Source organism: Vulpes vulpes, chromosome 12 (assembly GCF_048418805.1).
Source record: "Vulpes vulpes isolate BD-2025 chromosome 12, VulVul3, whole genome shotgun sequence".
NCBI lineage: Eukaryota > Metazoa > Chordata > Mammalia > Carnivora > Canidae > Vulpes > Vulpes vulpes.
Genome location: NC_132791.1, coordinates 164,645,829 through 164,665,272, shown reverse-complemented (window position 1 = coordinate 164,665,272; position 19,444 = coordinate 164,645,829). Strand labels below are relative to the sequence as shown.

Here is a 19,444-nt window from a genome sequence, read left to right as displayed (position 1 = left end):
GACTTCCTGGACACATGACCTACTATGAGCTCCACAGACAGAAGAGAAATATTAGATAGCTTTATTCAGAGTTTTCAATCTACTTAGGAAAACAAGATAAATGCACACAAAACTAAGAATGGCTTGCATAGCATGATTCCTAAGGATGACCAGTGCCTAGGAGGGAGTAGTGCCTAGAACAGGAGCAGAGGTTCTCTGAAAACATAAATGAAGGGGAGGCCTGATCAGAGGACCCTGAGAACTCCTGGATGACAGTATAGTTGCAAACATGGAGACAAGGCTTTTGAGCAGGTGCCATGTCTGATCTCTCACGCAAAGCCATCAATGCCCCAAGGGACAGGAAGTATATTTTATGGAAACCACTCTCACACACTATTGACTTCTGTGCCCTCGCTAGACTTGAAGGCATGATGTAAGCAGTGAAAACAGTAGTGTCATAATGCTCATGTCCCTGTGTGGGCAGAGTGCTAGTGGGCAGTTTGGATTCAGATGCAGCAGAAATTCAAGGACCAGGTTAACCTAAATAGGGATGAAAGAGAAGAAAGGGATCAATCCCAGGTTAGAACAGGAAGTTAGTTCCCAGAGCTACATACTTCTCACTAGTAAGCTGTCAGCACTTTTTCCAAACTCACAAAGTAACATGACCCTAGGAATAATGTTATATAATGCAGCCCATTATAATAAAATCATAGATAGAACAGCCTCCCCCTTTGGTGGCCAAAATACATGTAAAATATATCCTCTTTGGGTGCACAAAAAGCCACTCCAGTGAGATGAACTATCCGTGCCAATATAGGATACACCTGTTAAAACTAAAGCAAAAGATTCCAACCACCACCAGGGGCCTCCCGAGCCCTGCAGCCTGTGAGGGGTCCCAGTGCAGCTCTCTGGCCTCGGGACTTCTGCCTCGGCCTCTGGCCTCTAACTTGCCTTTTTTTTTTTTTTTTTTTTTTAAGATTTTATTTATTTATTCATGAGAGACACACAGAGAGAGGCAGAGACACAGGCAGGGGGAGAAGCAGGCTCCATGCAAGGAGCCCAATGTGGGACTCAATCCCTGGACCTGGGATCACGCTCTGAACTGAAGGCAGACACTCAACCGCTGAGCCACCCAGGGGTCCCTCTAACTTGTTTCTGAGTCACCCTTGAGCCCTCTCCTTTGCCCTCCCCCAAGCTATAGACCAAGTGGAAACAAGAACGCTTCCTTCTAAAGAAAAAAAAAAAAAGATTTAAATACCAGGTTAGCAACCAAGGATAGGATGAAAGGTTATAATTCTGTCATTGCTAATAGCATTCTTAGCCAAAGACAATTAATTAACTATAAAAGTGCAATTTTGCTGAAATTTCTACAAATGTACTATTTAATAATGATGTTCAGTATCAGATTTGGAGAAGGAAGTTGAAGGGAACTGAGATGACGCGCTCCATCCCAGGCCTTGTATCAATCATCACCAACCCATTTCTGCCCCAGGACCTTTGCATCTGTTGTTCCTTCTATCAGAAAAGAACGCCCAACAGATAACTACTTGGTGTGCTCCCCAGTTTCATTCAGGCTTCTTCTGAAATATCATCTTCTTAATGAGGCCTACAGTCAACTCTCTGAAAATAGCAATGCCTTCCTCCCCTGGCAATATAATTCTCTAGTTTCTCCACAATAATTCTCACCACCTGACAGATTTTATGGATTGTTTGCTTTTTTTTAATGGTTTTTAAAAACTGTTTATCTTCTCTCACTGGACTACAAGCAATGTGACCAAGAACAGAAACTAACAGACTCATGAGAGGATTTAAATAAATAGGCATTAAATGAAGGCTGCATGAATTTATAGTGTTCAGTAAATCACTGATAACAACCGATATAAACTAAAATGTAAAACAGATTATAAAACATGTCGAACAAATCTGGTGGGTTTAGAGTAATAACTGCAATGGATATGGAAGGATGTTTTGTTTTCAGAAGTACTAATCCTGTGTTGTTGTTGTTTTAAGACAGAATTTTCAATCAGATAAATACTTGGGTGAAAATCCTCCCAGTTAACTACCATAACTGGGAGTGTGAGGCAGAGAGATGACCTGTGGCTGAATTGTGTTGGATGTGGTGCGCCAGCTCGAACTCCAATGAGGACATCTCCTCCTGGGCCCTCTGACACCCCTATTAAAGCCTGTCCATCTTTGCCTGCAGCCCTAGCTCCTAATACAGTGCCTAGCACATAGAAGCCATTAAACGAGTATTTGAATTCATAAATGGAAGCAGGACAAAGACTATTTTCAAACATAAGAATAATTTAGATTAAATTATTACTAAGTATATTAAAGACTAGCAGTCAGACAGAGGAAATGGCTTCTGTGTTTCTAATCCAAACCCTGGAACTAGCCCAGATGCCAAACATATCATTTGGGCTTCTTACTTATTCCAAACAGGCCCCCCCCTTGTTCATTTCTGCTCCCAGAGCAGAAGCTCTTTACAAAAAATGGAAACAGAATTAAGGGGGTTGAAATTATAGTAGCTGTTTGATTAGCTACTAGATCTTTTATTTAAAGCATTTAACATAGAAGTACATAAATGATTATGTCACAATCTTTAAAAATATTGTGATAACTATATTTCTATATAATTGGTTTCCTTTGTAATCTTATGTTTTATTATATGCATTTAAAAATATCCTCTGAGATGCCAATCAAAGGCTTCATCAGTTTGCCAGAAGAACTCATGAAAAGACAACAATCTTTTAAGAACTCCGGCTTGAGAGTGTAGAAAAGGCATCCAGGGAACTTGTTCCACTCAAGCTAATAATTCTGTCAACATAAAATCAGCTGGTAAAGGATTTACTGGGGGACTCTTGGACAAGAATGGCCATGTCTTCGGAGAGGTCATGACAGCCAGGAAGGGTAGGGCTTTAGCTCGATATATTCAAGATGTCTAAGGGGTAGACATCAAAGGAAACAGAAAGAAGAGAAGTATAATATCAAAACAAGACTGGAAAATAAAAATCATCCAACAGGGTTAAGAATTGCCAAAGGCTGGGCAATCACGGAACAATCTAAAAACAGGGGAAGGAACTAGGAAAACCAGTTCATCCTCCCAGGAATTTAATAAGCACAGATTTTTAAAAGGAAACAAAAGAACATCTTCTCCTGTATTGGATGGTAAACTCTTCCAGGAAAGAAAGGGAGCCTCACTCATCTTTGCATTCCCATGACCTAGCACTGGGTCTGCCGTAAGCCCTGAATAAACGCAGGCCGAACCGACACGTAAAAGCAACATAATCAATCATGACTGTAAAAAAAAAGTGGCAATCAGCTGTAGGAAAAATATTACCCATAGTCATAAAGTTTTAAGACAGCCAAAAGCAATGTTATATTAACAATGTCATAAAAAAATAAAAAGAATTAAGAAATGTCTGAGCATGATAAATGTTAAATTCAGAATGGATCTGCTGGTGTTGGGGATAGGTGTGGGGAACCAGAGATTCCATCGGGGGCTCACAGGAGGTACTATGTCTCATGGATGCTACCTATTGTGTATGTCCAGAATATTCTGTAAAAACTTTTTGGTAAAATTTTGGAAAAAAATAGGCTTAAGGATTTTTAAAATTCTGCTCAGAGTGCCAGGAAAAGCAAAGAGACAAACTAGAGCTGATCGTGGTGAAAGAGTAATATTACAGTAAATGTTCTCTAACTAGAACTCAAGGGGCGCCTGGGTGGTTCAGTCAGTGAAGTGTGCAACTCTTGATCTTGGGGTTGTAACTTAGAGCCACAATGGGTGTAGAGATTACTCAAAATAAAATCAGTTAATCAATCAATAGAACTCAAGTCTTATTTTGCATCTAACATTCCCCCCCAAAATATCTTTTCATTCACTCAGTCACTTAACTGACTGTGTGGCTGACATAATACCTACTATGTGCTAGCATGGTTCTGGGAATGAACAGCATTGATAAGGTCCCTGCTCTAACCTTATACTCTAAAGGGAGGAAGGGATGGTGATTAAAACAGCAACAACAAAAAAGTCCATAAATGGTACTTCCACGGGGAAGCAAGGTCTTTGCAGATGTCATTAAGTTAAGATGAGGTCCCTAATACAATAATTGGTATCCTTGCAAGAAAAGGGAAACTTAAACACAGACACACACAGAGAGATGGCCATGAAAACACAAAGGACGGTGGAGTGGTGCGGCCATAAGCCAAGAAGAGCCAAGGATGACCAGCAACCAACAGAAGCTAGAAGAGTCTTCACTGGAGCTTTCTGAGGAAGCACAGTTCTATCTATACCTTGACTTTTGACTTCTACCCTTCAGAATTGTGACAGAATATAATTCTGTTGTTCCAGGCCATCAAACTGTGATACTTTGTTATGGCGGCCCCAGTAAAAGGGTTGCAAAAGGTGGGATCACTGATGGGAGAAGCAACTTGCAGGACTCATCGCAGCTCCCCAAGCTTTGTGCTAATAACCTGTATCAGAAAGCATCTCAACTAAAAAGGCTGCCAAGTGACTGCCACATCACTCCTAGATGAGGAAGTCCTCACCACGGTGCCAGTTTACCCAGGATCTGTGTCTATCCAGAAAGCACTTCTTGATTCTAGAACAGAAGTTTCTCTTTCATATTCAGTGGATGGTAAATCTACCCACTGGCCCTCCATCTACCATCAAGGACCACAGAAAATAAGCAGTGGCCCTCCTCTTCCTCACAGTAACTTTTCACATTTTTTTTTAAAGATTTTATTTATTTATTCATGAGAGACACACAGAGAGAGAGGCAGAAACACAGGCAGAGGGAGAAGCAGGCTTCATGCAGGGAGCCTGATGTGGGTCTCGATCCCAGGACTCCAGGATCATGCCCTGGGCTGAAGGCAGGCGCTAAACCGCTGAGCCACCCAGGGATCCCCGACTTTTCACATTTTTTAAATGAAAACCTATCATGTCCTCTTGAGATTTTTTTTTAAGATTTATTTATTTATTTATTCATGAGAAACACAGAGAGAGAGAGAGAGGCAGAGACACAGGCAGAGGGAGAAGCAGGCTCCATGCAAGGAGCCTGATGTGGGATTCCATCCTGGGTCTCCAGGGTCACACCCTGGGCTGCAGGCGGCGCTAAACCACTGCGCCACCGGGGCTGCCCCTGAGATTTTCTTTTAAGTTATATAAGTCTATGTTGTTTTGGTCATTTTCTCTTGTGAGTCACTTATTAATTCAGCAGATGAACTGATTTAATGTGCCGAGCACTGCTAAACACACTGGGATACTACAGTCGGTAAAAAAATCTCTGTACCGTGGCTTACACTTTAGTAGGAGAAGCAAAGGAAACAGGATAGACAAGTCATATATGTGCAACATGAGCTGGTGACAAGAGCTCAAAGACAAAGTATACATGTCAGGTAGAGGTAGTACTTCCAGACAGTGTGGCCAAAGCTGGTGACCCTTACATAAACATCTGAAGAGCTGAATGGAAAAGCCATGTAGATTTTTAGGGCCCCCAAGAGGGGTCATGGCTGGAATGTTCCAGGAAGAGCAAGGAAGCCTGTATGGCTGGAGCAGAGGCAGCAAGGAGGAGGAGCAGAGCCAAAGCAGGGCCAGGTCACACATAGCCTTGGGTGGAGGTGAGGACTTTGACTTTCATTCTTGATGAGGTGGGGAGCCAATGGAGGGAGCGAATAAAAAACTGACATGGCCCATCTTATGAGGTGCTTGTTTTCTGTTTCATTTTGTTTAAACTTGTTTACTTAATAAATCTGTGAAAATTTGTTTATCCAACCTGCCAGGCGCATAGCTAATAATATCTAGCTGGCTGTGGTTATGAATAATGGTGGTTATGTGAGAAACATAATCAAGACTTCACAGCATAGAGGTGCGCTGCTCAAAACTAACCATCTAGAGCTGCCCAACTCTTCCATTAGTTTGTGATGGAGGCATAATGAGCTTGCTGTGAAAAATAACCCTTCTGTTCTACAAGCTTGTACTTGTGCTCCAGTGGGACCCAGTCTGGTACTATCCAAAGAGCCTGAAGTGAAGCCAGTGTAGGCATGGAGACAACAGTCAGAAGGCCACTCCAATAATCCAGGTAAGATATGTTCGTGTTCTAGACTCCTCATTTGGCTTACTACCTGTTTTTGTAAATAAAGTTTTACTGAAACACTGCCATGCTCTTTCGTTTATATATTGTCTGTGGCTGCTCTTATGGTACAGAAGGAAAAACAAATAGTTGTGACAGAGACTACAGAGTCTGCAAAATCAAAAATACTTACTATCTAGCCCTTTACAGAAAGTTTGCTGACTCCTGATCTAGAATATGAGGTAAAAAAGAAAAGGCAATGTTTTAGGCTTAAGCAACTTGAGAAAAATGAACTGCCATTTATTGAGATGGGATTCTAGGAGAAGACAAGATGTGAGGAAATATCCAGAGCTCAGTTTTGGATGTGTTAACTATGAGATGCTTCTGAGATGACGTCAGAGTCTGAGATTCAAGAACATTTCTGGGCTAGAAAAATCAACTGGGGACCAGCAGCTTGGAGATAACAATTAAAGCTGGAAAACCAGATAAAATCAGTAAGAGAATCAACACAGATGGAAAGAACAACAGGTTAAATACTGAGTCCTAGACCCCTGACATCTACAGGTCAGAGAAATGAAAAAGAACCATACAAAGCTGCAAGAAGAAACAGAAAGGATGAAAACCACGAGAGTGAGGATCTCAGAAAACCAAAAGAAAGCATGTCAAGAAGAGGGCCAAAGCCCCATCACCTGAGGCTGTGATGGTGACTCAGAGCACAGTAGGCCTCACTCATGTGGATTTGAATTAGCAGTGGGTGCAAGGACAAAAGAAGGAGACAGAGGACAGGCAATTCATGCACCAGAAGTTTTGTTGTGATGCAGAGCAGAGCAGTGGGGTGGAAGCTGGCAGGGGAAATGAGATCAGGAGAGTTCCTTTTTATGTATTCCCATGATGGGAGTAGGAACAGCATGTATAATGACTGCTAAAAAAATAAGTTTTCTACTTGCAACAGAAACCCCTAGGAAGCAGGAAAGATGGGAAGTGCTGGGGCAATGGCTCTGAGTAGGGGAGAAGAGATGGCATCAGGGGACAGAATCCGGTAGGGGTGGGCGATTCAAACTTAACAAGACAAAAAAATTAAAAAAAAAAAAAAAAAAAAAAACTTAACAAGAACCGGCCACACATACAGGCAGGCAGGAGGATGTGGGGATGGGAAGCTTATGGGAATCTCCTGTCATCTGCATCTAAGGTATGAGCATGACTCTGACATGGGCCTCCTTCCTGCCTGTTGCTGATGCAGTGAGAGCTCAGGCACCTTCCTTTCCCCCAGGTCTCCCCCAACAGTTCCCAGCATTTCAGGTGGGACTTGGTCATAGTGAGACAAACAGCACGGTCCGGTAGCACTGTTTCCAAGGAAAGGGTAAAAACCCAACTGGAATCCTGAGCCCTTCCCTTCTCAGAAGACCATCACAGCTTCTCAGAGGTGTACAGAGAATACATTTCAGGCAAACGCACTGTTTATAACTGATGATGTGGCATAAGCATCTCTCACTTTTATAATTAACAGAAGGATGTACAAGCATTTATGTTTACAAGGGGAAGAGTCTATAATGATGTCTAACAAGGCTTATGGTAACAGAAACTGCAAATACTTTTAACTGACAAGTTACTTAGTTCAGAAAAACAGATTATGTGGAAGGCAACTAAGGAAAAGTGCATTACCATGACTGCAGAACTAACAATCACATTAAATTATTTGATGACATGACAGTGAATGCAGGTCTGAATGCACCTGCTTTTTCAAAATTAGAATCCTAATCATAATACTAATTATAATGGTAATAATTCTTATGTTCAACAAAAAGTTCACCTGATAAAAGACAGATGTTTTCAAATATAGAGTATGCATCAATATAACTGTTTCCCAACAAAAAGTCCCAACAAAGGATATCAACCTTGAGCCCATTAATTATAAAGAAAAAACTTTCATAATAGTTAAATAATTGTCAATGAGATAGTTATAAAACATCCATCAGTAAAACTTTTACACCCTGAAAATTCAGAGTTACAAGACAATGTAAAATTTAAAAAAGGAAATTCATATAGAGACTTGTTATTTTGACCATTATTTCAATCTTGCATTTTCAGATGATTTTATCATAAAAGAAAAGTACCAACCAAACTCAAAATCAGGTAAACCAAATTAAGTCTTAATCACTTTGCCATCGGTGATTAAGACCTGATCCTGTTTGAAACAAACGACGAAAGTCATGGAAAAGAAAACCATTAGGTTTAACACGTCATCACCAAAATGAATCGAGATTAACCAAACCCAATATAATGATCTTAACCTTTTAAACAACCGCTCGCAGGATTTTAAAAAGTTGCTGCCCAATTCATTTCACCTTATTGTGAAAATGTCACAACCTAGAAAGCTTCCTAGAAAGCTATGACTGAAATTATAAATGGGTCCCAGGTACAAAAGTAAGGCTTACCTGATGCACCTATAGGGGAGGTAGCTGGGGTCATGTTGTGGACATTGAGACCAAGGCTCTGGGAAGGGCCTGGGGCTGATGCTGCAATAGGAGGCCCCAGAGGGTTCTCCCTCTGGGGCGAGGTGAGTGGGGTGGTCGGCTGGGAGGTCTGTCCACCAGCAAGTCGTGCAAGGCGCCTCCGTCGGATCTACAACAAGGAGAAAAGACATTTGATTTTTCAACCACAGAAACACAATTCTGTCTGAGTCGAACAACATTAACATTGTCAGCAACCATAAAAAGCCACACTGGAGTTTGTTTGTTTGTTTGTTTATTATTTTTTTAAAAAGCCACACTGTAGTTTAACAACTAAATATACCTTGAGAAAAAAGGATTCGTTCAAAACAAGTAAGAACTTAGCATACTAGCACTTTCACAACCACCTCACTTTTTAAAAACTGCATCTGGGTGGCTCAGTGACCGAGTGTCTGCCTTCAGCTCATGTCATGATCCTGGAGTCCTGGGATCAAGTCCCGCATCGGACTCCCTAAAGGGAGCCTGCTTCTCTCTCTTCCTCCCTCCCTCTGCCTACGTCTCTGCCTCTCATTTATTCATGAGAGATACAGAGAGGCAGAGACGTAGGCAGAGGGAGAAGCAGGCTCCATGCAGGGAGCCCAATGTGGGACTCGATCCCGGGACGGGGACCTCAGGATCACGCCCTGAGCCAAAGACAGATGCTTAACTGCTGAGCCACCCAGGTGTCCCAAAATAAATTATTTTAATAAATAAATAAATAAAATAAAATAAAATAAAAACTGCATCTTATTGCCTTACAACCCCTGTTTATCACACTTCCTTAACTGATAATGTGAATCCACCATAAGCACACTATACTTTTAAACTGAATCTTGTTTTTTTTTTTTTTAAGATTTTACTTATTTATTCATGAGAGACACAGAGAAAGAGAGAGATGCAGAGACACGGGCAGAAGGAGAAGCAGGCTCCATGCAGGGAGCCTGACGTGGGACTTGATCCCGGGTCTCCAGGATCACACCCTGGGCTGCAGGCGGCGCTAAACTGCTGCGCCACCGGGGCTGCCTCAAATCTTGCTATTTTTTTTTTTAAACATTTTTTTTTTAATCTTTATTTATTTATGACAGTCACAGAGAGAGAGAGAGGCAGAGACACAGGCAGAGGGAGAAGCAGGCTCCATGCACCGGGAGCCCGACGTGGGACTCGATCCCGGGTCCCCAGGATCGCGCCCTGGGCCAAAGGCAAGCGCCAAACCGCTGCGCCACCCAGGGATCCCAAATCTTGTTATTTTAATAAAACTGTGTAACTTCATTATTTTAAAGAGCTGAGTTGTTTGTTTGTTTGTTTGTTTTTAGAGAGGAAGAGAGAGGGGGTAGGAGGTGGGAGAAAAGGCAGAGAGAACCCCAAACAGGTTCCACACCCAAGGGCTCGATTTCATGATCCTTGAGAGGACCTGAGCAAAAATCAAGAGTCAAATACTCAACCGACTAAGCTACCCAAGCTCCCCTTAATAGATAAGATTTTAAATTAATACTGAATTTAATTCACTAAAACAAAAGTTTCAAAAGTAACAATCGTTAAACCAAGACAAATTTTGCCATCACTTTTAGAGCAAAGTAACTGGATTTTTCTTACTTAATTGCAATAAAAATATAATCTGCCACTTCTTCCTTATAATACTCCAGTGATTACAATTATCTACCACAAAATTCCAGTGGATCACAGAAATGTTTCCCTCTCATTTTGATAGTCATTAATTCAAAACTAGGCAATAAATTCTCACCAACCATGCTCTCTGTCCCAGGTAGTGAGGACATCTAACTACTGTGATAAGGCTTCTCCCTCTACATAGGCATCAAAGAAGCAAATCAACTAGGCTGCCACACTCATTCCATTACAAATAACGAAGAAGAAAAAGTTAACCTCTAACAAATGCTAACTGGGATGGACCTAATTTGAAATAAGAATCTGTCATTTTAACACTGCAGAAAATCTGCTCCTTCTATTGTTCAGACAACCAAAGACATCCTGATTCTTGACCCCACAGCTGAAAAGCCCACTCCAATGCCCCTGCTGCAAATACATCAACGAATTTACACAAAATCCTGAAGTTGTTTGGTTGTTTATCTATCTACTTCACTAGATTAAATCCCTTGAAGGAAGGATCAGGTCTTAATTACTCAAAATAAACACTGAGGGACACCTGGCTGGCTCAGACAGTTGGGTATGTGACCCTTGATCCCAGAGTTGTGAGTCTGAGGCCCATGTTGAGGGCAGAGATTATAAATTTAAAAAAATAAAACTGGGGCAGCCCTGGTGGTGCAGCGGTTTAGTGCCGCCTGTAGCTCAGGGTGTGATCCTGGAGACCCGGGATCGAGTCCCACATCAGGCTCCTTGCATGGAGCTTGCTTCTCCCTCTGCCTGTGTCTGCCTCTCTCTCTCTCTCTCTCTCTCTCTCTCTCTCTCTCTCTGTGTGTGTGTGTGTGTGTCTCTCATGAATAAATAAATAAAATCTTTAAAAAATTAAAAAATTAAACACTAACTCAGCACTTTGCCTTCTAGCCATGTTCTCAACACTTTATACATCCATACTCACTTATCCTCTTAATGAGCCTTTGTAGATACTTATGCCCACTATATATATGAGCAAACTGTAGCACAGAGGTTATATCTTTGCCTAATTAGTAAGTGGCAGAACTGGAATATGAGCTCATGCAGTCTGGCTCCAGCACATATGCCCTCACCACTAACCCAACAGTCTGGGGATCTCTGGGGGTCTCCAAGACCCTTGTAGAGGCCAAAGCTATTTTTACAATATCACTAAGACATCTGCCTTTTTCGCTCTCGTTCTCAAGTGTCTGATGGAGCTTTCCAGAGACTACGTGACATGTCACGTTGCAACACTTAAATACAGAATTTAATATGAGAATTCAGCTGTATTCTAGTAAATCAGACACTAAAAAGCTTTGCAGAAGTGAAAACAATGTCATTTTTCTCACTAAAGTGTTTGTTTTGGAAAATCTTCACCATATCCTAAGAGTGCAAAGGAGTCCTGAGACCAAACTTCTGAGAAGCAGGCCACCCTCTCTTATTCATCCTTATCTCCCTACTGTCTGTAACAGGTGCTCAGCGCTCACTCCCCGAACAGAGAACAGTGAAGGTCATCACAACTCATCCAAGGGAGAATTGGGATTGAGATGAAAAAACTCACTGCAAGAGATTAATGATTTCTCTCATGAACACTTACTGGGGGTGGAGTGTGGGGATCGTGGCTCAGAAATTCCCACCCCGACCTGTTCCCAGTCCAATTACTCAAGCCAGAGACCTACGATTTGTGTTCACTGCTTTCTCACTTCCCCATCTCCTCAAACACAGTTTATCACCAAGCTCTGCTCGTTCTACCTGGGTCCACCCTCTCCTCTCAGCTCCTCTGCCATAACCCTATCCAGGCCATCACCCTTTCTCAACACACCCTCTGCAAAAGGTCCTAATGAATCTGTGTCCACTCTGGCATGGTGATAACAAAGGCTGCATATTGCTTTCTTTAATCACTTTCAAGATTTCTGAAATGCAAATCAAACCACAATGAGATAACGCGTTATACCCACTAACATGGCTGCCACTGAAAAACCGTAAAACAACAGGTGCTGGTGAGGATGTGGAGACTCTGGAACCCTTCTGCACTAGTGATGGGAAAGTCAAGTGGTGCAGCCACCATTTTAAACAGTTGGGTGGTTCTTCAAAAAATTAGAAATAGAATTACCATAGGATCCAGGAAATCTACTCCTAGGAAACAAAAATACCCAAGAGAATGAAAGCAGGGACTCAAAGAGCAATCTGTTCACCCATGTTCATAGCAGCATTATTTGTAAGAGCTAAGGTGTAGAAGCAACCCAAGTGTCCATCAATGGATAAATGGATAAACAAAATGTGGCATATACACACAATGGAATATTATTCAGCCTTAAAAAGGAAGGATGCTCTCACACAGGCTACAACACAGATGAACCTTGAGGACATGATACTGAGTGAAGTAAGCTAGTCATAAAAAGACAAATACTGTATGATTCCACTTATATAAGGTACCCAGAGCAGTCAAATTCAGAGAGACAGAAGGTAGAATAGCGGTTGCCAAGGGCTGGGGCGATTTTAAAAATCTAAGTATAGAATAAAATCCTAAGCGATAAGAAAGCATGTTATCCTACTTTCCCCCACAATCTATTCTCCACGCAGCAATCACAGTAATTCTTTAAAAACACAACCCACCCTCTCCTGCCCAAACCATTCAATGGCTTCCCTACTGCACTTGGAATAAAAACCAAGTCCTCACTGTGTTCTATGGCGCAACCTGCTATGTCTCTCCAGGCTCCTGGTACACCACACTAGGTGGCAACCATGCTGGTACTTTGACAGTTCCTAGAGCACCTTAAGCTCTATCTTACCATCAGCCACTTACAATTCCTTAAGCCTAGAGGCAATTTTTCTAATTCTTGGCATGGCTGGTTCTTTCCCTTCATTCCATTCTCAGCTTAAATGTCACTTCCTCCTAGAGGACTTCCCTGGTCACCTTATCTAGCACTATCTTCCCCTCTACACTCATTAATATTGTAGCCCTTTGATCATATGCTTCAAGCACTCTGCATGGTCTGTAATTATTTTACGTACTTCTTTTTTTTTTAAGATTTATTTATTTATATAAAAAAGATTTATTTATTTATTTGAGAGAGAGAGAGAGAGCATGCATGCACACATACTCATGAGCAAAGGGGGGGAGGTGGGCAGAGAGAGAGAGAGAACCAGACTCCACGCTGAATGTGAAGCTCTCATGTGAGGCTTGATCACAGGCCCCTGAGATCATGACCTGAGCCAAAACCAAGAGTTGGATGCTTAACCAACTGAGCCACCCAGGCGACCCTGGAATTATATTATCTATTTCTTACTGTCTTGCTTACTATTTCCCTAGTAGGACAGAAGCTCCATAAGAAGCCACGTCTGTTGTTTTCCCTGGTGTATCTCCAGCACTGAGTGTAGTGCCGGGCATGTAACAGCTCTGTACATATCCAATGATGGGGAAAAGTAGTATGTGGAATCAAGACAGGTGAAGTAATAAAGCCACCAGAAGAGTGTTTCACTAAATAGTCAAAGCCCAATGTTTCAGACTTCTGACATTAACTCTTTTTCAGATATCCTCTCATTCAACAAATATTGAGTACCACAGTAAACTAAATAGTTCCTGCTCTCATGGCACTTGGATTCTAGCAGAGGCCAAAAGGACAACAGCCAAATGGACAAAAAGGATGTCAGGTGGTTATGAGTACCCTCAGAGAGAGATGAAGTAGGGAGGGAGAGCGGGGCCCACTGGGGAGAGGGTGCTGCGATTCTCACAGCAGGTGGATGGAGAGGCCTCTTGGGTAAAGAAGGCATCTGCAAACACGAAGGAAGACAGAGGAAAAAAAAAAAAAAAAAAAAACGAAGGAAGACAGAGAGTAAAGCAGGTGGATATCTGGGAAGGATGATGGGAGTGTGCTTGGCTCATGTTCCAGGTCAGCAAACCGTATGTGGCTGGAGCAAAATGAGCAAGAAGGAAACAGCAGATGGTGAGTGCACCGGCATGAAGGGGTCTTATAGGCTGTGGTGAAAGCCCCAGCACTGGGAAGCCACCAGGGGATTTTATTCAGAAGAGTAATGTAATTCCACTTATGTTCATATGATTATTTTGGCTGCTACAGAAAATAAACTGTAGGGGCAAAAGTAGAGAGGATCCTTAGAAGGATGACAATGACCTGAACTCAAATGAGTGAGGCCGTGAACATTGTAGTGAGTGGTCAACTGGGACACACTTTGAAAGTAGAGCGCAAGCTCACAGGATTTGCTGGTGGACTAGACAGTGCCAAAGGAGGTAATAAGGCTGACACCAACATCCTGGGCCAGAGCAACTTATCAAATCAGTTTACTGAGACAAAGATGGTAAGAAACAAGGAGAGAGGAAGGAGATAAAAGTTCTTTTAGACACATGATTATTAAACATGAGACAGAGTTGTCTTCGTGTGAATTCTACCGCTTTTTGAGAAGATAGTAATTAGGGGGCACTTGGGGGCTCAGTCGGTTAAGCGTCTGCCTTCAGCTCAGGTCCTGGGATAGAGCCTCATTTATGGGTCTCTGCTCAGGGGGGAGCCTGTTTCTCCCTCTGCTCCTCCCCCTGCTCCTGCGTTCTCTAATAAATAATTAAAATCTTTTTAAAATAGGTAGTAATTAAACAGCAATTAAAACACATGATCTGACAGAAGGCAGGACAGAGGGCAGGTCAGGATGCCCCGGTGAGAGCTGTCAGCTTCCAGACAGAACAGGTGACCTGGGACAAGGTCACCTCAGCAGTGTGTGCCCATAGGGATTCAGAAGTCTGAGGATGAAGCCCTACAATACGCCCCCTGGAGTGGGGGAGAGGAAGTGACACCAATAAAGGAGAGTGAGAGTGGCATTGAGGGGCCTCAGGGTTCACCAGGAGGGCTGACACTCCCTGGCTTCCTAGATACCAGGCAGAGGATTTCAGCCACGAATGACATCACTCTGTGTACGGGCTGAGCAACATGAAGACTGACCAGTGGACCTGGCAAGGAGGACCTTTGGCTCAGCCAGTTAAGTGTCTGCCTTCAGCTCAGATCATGATCCCAGGATCCTGGGATCGAGCCCAGCATTGGGCTCTCTGCTCTGCAAGGGTCTGCCTCTCCTCTCCATCTGCCTCTCCCCCAGCTCATGCTCTCTCTCAAATAAATAAATGAATTCTAAAAAAAAAGAAAGAAAAGAAAAGAAAAGAAAAGAAAAGAAAAGAAAAGAAAAGAAAAGAAGAAAAAAGAAAAGAAAAGAAAAGAAAAGAAAAGAAAAGAAAAGAAAAGAAAAGAGAACTGAGGGCCTCATTGAGACCTATTTTGATGGAATGGGGCTGAAAGCTGGACTGGAGCCAGTCCAACAAAGAACGGGAGACTAGAAGTACTGCTTTCTGAGGCTTTTTACTGTAAAAGAAAAAAAAAAAAGAAAAGAAACAAAAGAGCTAAGTGGAGGAGGGGAAGGGAGTGATTACGGAGACAGTCCACCAGTCTACCCTGCCAAGGAAGAGAAGGAAGGATGAAAGTGTCTAAAGACAGATGGGCTACTGACCCCAGTGGTGTTACATGCACAACACACTAAAAAATGCACAGCAGAGGGACATGAACCCAGGATCCGTCAGGAAACCTGCATCCTGGTGCCACCCCAGACTGGCCATGCTTGCTGTCATCTTGGATAACACATTAAACTCTTCCTCAGCTAGGAAACAGGGATAATAAACTCAGTCCTAAATAGCTTCCTCAGGTAGCTATAATAATTAAACGGGGTAGTATATGAAAAAGTACTTAAAAACTACGGGTAAAGATAAATTATGGTATATTCCTACTTGGGAGTCCATGGGGCAATCTAATGAGTGAGCCTGTGCTCTACACAACAGCCTGGATGACTCTCACAAACAATATTGAGGGATCCCTGGGTGGCGCAGCGGTTTGGCGCCTGCCTTTGGCCCAGGGCGCGATCCTGGAGACCCGGGATCGAATCCCACATCAGGCTCCCGGTGCATGGAGCCTGCTTCTCCCTCTGTCTGTGTCTCTGCCTCTCTCTCTCTCTCTCTCTCTATCATAAATAAAAAAAAATTAAAAAAAAATTAAACAAACAATATTGAGCAGAAACAGCTAGATATAATAAAGTGCAGATTGCATGACTCCATCAAGTTCCAAAACAAAAAAGAGGTGTGAGCAAGCTTCTAGGGTACCAATGATGGTCGACTTTCTCAGACACTAGTTTCACAGTTGTGTCCGCTGTTTGAAAATTCACTGGTCTGCATGCTTTCAGCATGGGTAGTAGATTCGTGGGTCTTCATTTTGTTCTTCATAACTCAAACGGCAAATGCAATCTTTTCTATCTTTCAAACATGATATAATTTTATTTTTTTTAAAAGATTTTATTTACTTGAGAGAAAGTGACACAAAGAGCATGAGATGCAGAGAAGGGCAGAGGGAGAGGGAGAAGCAGGCTCCCTCTCAAGCAGGGAGCCTGATGCAAGGCTGGATCCCAGGGCTTTGAGATCATGACCTGAGCCAAAGGCAGATACTTAATTGACTAAGCCACTCAGGCACCCCTCAAACATGAAATAATTTTTAAAAAAATTAATCCTTCTTGTCCATCAAGGCCTATAAATGCTACATTCTTTGTGTGGATTCTACAACTTTTTAAAATTTAGCATAAAAGAATAAATAGTAATTAAAATTAAAATACCTTATGTTAACTTGTATTTACTATCTGATACTGAAATTAAAGTAGTATTTTAAATTTTAAAATGTGTTTATCTAGGGTCACCTGGATGGCTTTGTTGGTTAAGTGTCCAACCCTTGGTTTCAACTCAGGTCATGATCTCAGGGTCAGGAGATTGAGCCCCACTTCCAGCTCCGCACTTAGTGCTGAGGATTCTTTCCCCCGCCTCTCCCTCCTCTGCTCCTCCCCCAGCTCTCTAAAATAAATAATATCTTTAAAATGTGTTTATCTAGGGATGCTTGGGTGGCTCAGTGGCTGAGCGTCTGCCTTTGGCTCAGGGCATGATCCTGGAGGCCTGGGGATTGAGTCCCACATTGGGCTCCCTGCAAGGAGCCTGCTTCTCTCTCTGCCTGTGTCTCTGTCTCTCTCCGTGTTTCTCTCATGAATAAATAAACAAAATCTTTAAAAAAATGTGTTTACCTATATACACCAATACAACAGAAGGCCTAATGAAGGGAGACTTAAATTTTCACAAAAACCAGTATTTGGGAAGATCTCTTTGGGGTTTCATTACCTTATGGGCAGCTAACTTAGGAGCCCATGCTTGGTTTCAAATTCAAGTTCAACTTTTACTGCTTACTACCTAGGTAGGATCAAGAAAAATCACTAAACCCTTTATGTGCCTCAGTTTTCACATTTGTACAATGGGGGTAAAAACTATAGCCTCTATAGAGTTGTGAGAAAACTACCATCTGTGCCTAGTTTTCTGTTTCATTTTTCTCCACAGCTCTTATCTGACCTCCTACATATGTTCTGCTTATTCACCATTCCCTGGCTCTAGGTTCCTAGTGCAAGGGCTTCTTTCAGTTTTTCCTCTGATGTCTCACAGTGCCTAGAAGAGTACCTGAGACGTGGAAGGTGCTCTCTAAATATTTGCTGAATTAATGAAAGAATTAGTGAAAAGTACTAGAAAATGTACTGCACATAAAATTTGTTTAGGAATTAGTATTATTTTGAAAAAGCATGCACTCTATTTTTGAAAAAAATATAAAGCTACTTTTAAATCTGGCGCCAAGTTCAGCCTGAGATGTTAAATTTAAATGTTCTCCCAGGTGAAAGAAGCATAGAGTAATATCCTGACTCAATGCAATATGGGCTTGAAGGAAGTTTTCCAAGAAAGATTTCCACTGTGCTAGTGTTCCCTATCCCTACCCCTAACATCCCACAAAACACAGGTAAGAAGGAGAGGGAGAGGAGAGGGGAGAGGAGAGGTAGTGAAGAGGGAGTGGAAAGGAGTGGGAAGAATTAGGACTCTGTAAAAAATACTGTGGACTATCCAAGAAGACAGAGGAGTGCAGTAAGGGACACAGGCAGGTCTGTGCATGACACAAACTGGTAGGAGAGAGCTGATAAACCCCGTCCTTACCCACCCCCATCTTAAAGACCTACTGGGAAGAGGAGAAGCAGCCACAAAAGGGCCAGCACCACTGCTCTGGCCTCCACAGCATTCAGTGGAGGATGGTTTCCTTCCAGGGACTGAGCACTTTCCATGACGGGGGTGGCAATGAACTGGTTTAGCAGCCTGAGAACCCAGGGAATATCTAGACAGGAGACTCCCAGGGGATGGCTCTTGAGCAACCAAAAGTATAAAAGGCTTATCTAATTAATTTGACTATTAAGAGATATGACCTCACTTTTATCACAAACAGAACATCACAACATATGAGACACAAACTAAAAATAGCTCAGCACATCAAAATATTATTAAACTTTTTTCTCTCCACTTACTCTACTTTTTTAACACTAAGCACCTAAGATTCATATAACCTTCTCAAGTTAAAAAAGTCCTTTTTGAAAGAATTGTTTTCCCAGATGTTACAAAGAGAAACTACCAAGAGCATAAAAAAGGAACTTCCAATTCCTCAACTTAAGTCCTGAACCACAATTCAAACCCAAACATACAGATCGTGAAATCTCATTTCTAGAGTTTTTCTGTCTTGACTATTTGAGTTCTCATTTCACAAGTGACATTAAAACAGTGCTTTCTCCAGAACCGTTCTATCCTGGTGCATTTCCTACTCTCACGTTCCTGATTAAAAATAGATTTAAAACAGCTACTGTTCAAAACAGCAAAGGCCTCTGCAGTGGCGTGGGGCAGAGGCTCTGACAGGACAGACCAAACTGTTCCTCTTATTTTTAGAAGAGTTTATTTGGGGGGAGGGGGGAGTGGTAAATCCAAAAAGCATTGTTTTAAATTTAGTAAATACTCATTCTACAAAAGCATCTCAATACTCAAAAAAATAAATAAATAAATTCTAACATAAACACTTTTGAATATTTACTCTTTGGAATGGAGTCCTGGAGATATTTCTTTTTTTGATTATTGCTGATTTTGTATCTCAAAGCAAATGCATTCAGGTCTGAACATCACATCTCTGTGACCAAATATTTACCAGTTATCTTTTAAAAATTTACTATTTTAAATTAATCCTCACCCAAAAGCTAGACTCTTGTCATCTAAATTCCTCTTCCATTTGAAAAAAATATATTAAATTCAATCTGCTACTGCCACTCTATATACATGAGGCCAAAAATAGGGAAAAATATTTTCTTTTTTTTTTTTTTTGAAGTAGGCTCCACACCTAATGTGGATCTTGAACTCAGGACCCT

The 19,444-nt window shown here is 41.9% G+C and overlaps 1 protein-coding gene across 3 annotated transcripts in view; it reads right to left on the bottom strand.

Moving 5' to 3' along the window:
• Positions 1-19,444, bottom strand: part of UBE4B (ubiquitination factor E4B) — a 124,290-nt gene that overhangs the window by 75,660 nt on the left and 29,186 nt on the right. For all 3 annotated transcript variants that reach the window (XM_026005051.2, XM_072731259.1, XM_072731260.1), the window contains exon 2: positions 8,486-8,672. In XM_026005051.2, the coding sequence (XP_025860836.2) occupies positions 8,486-8,672 (187 nt within the window). The remainder of the gene's footprint in view (positions 1-8,485; positions 8,673-19,444) is intronic.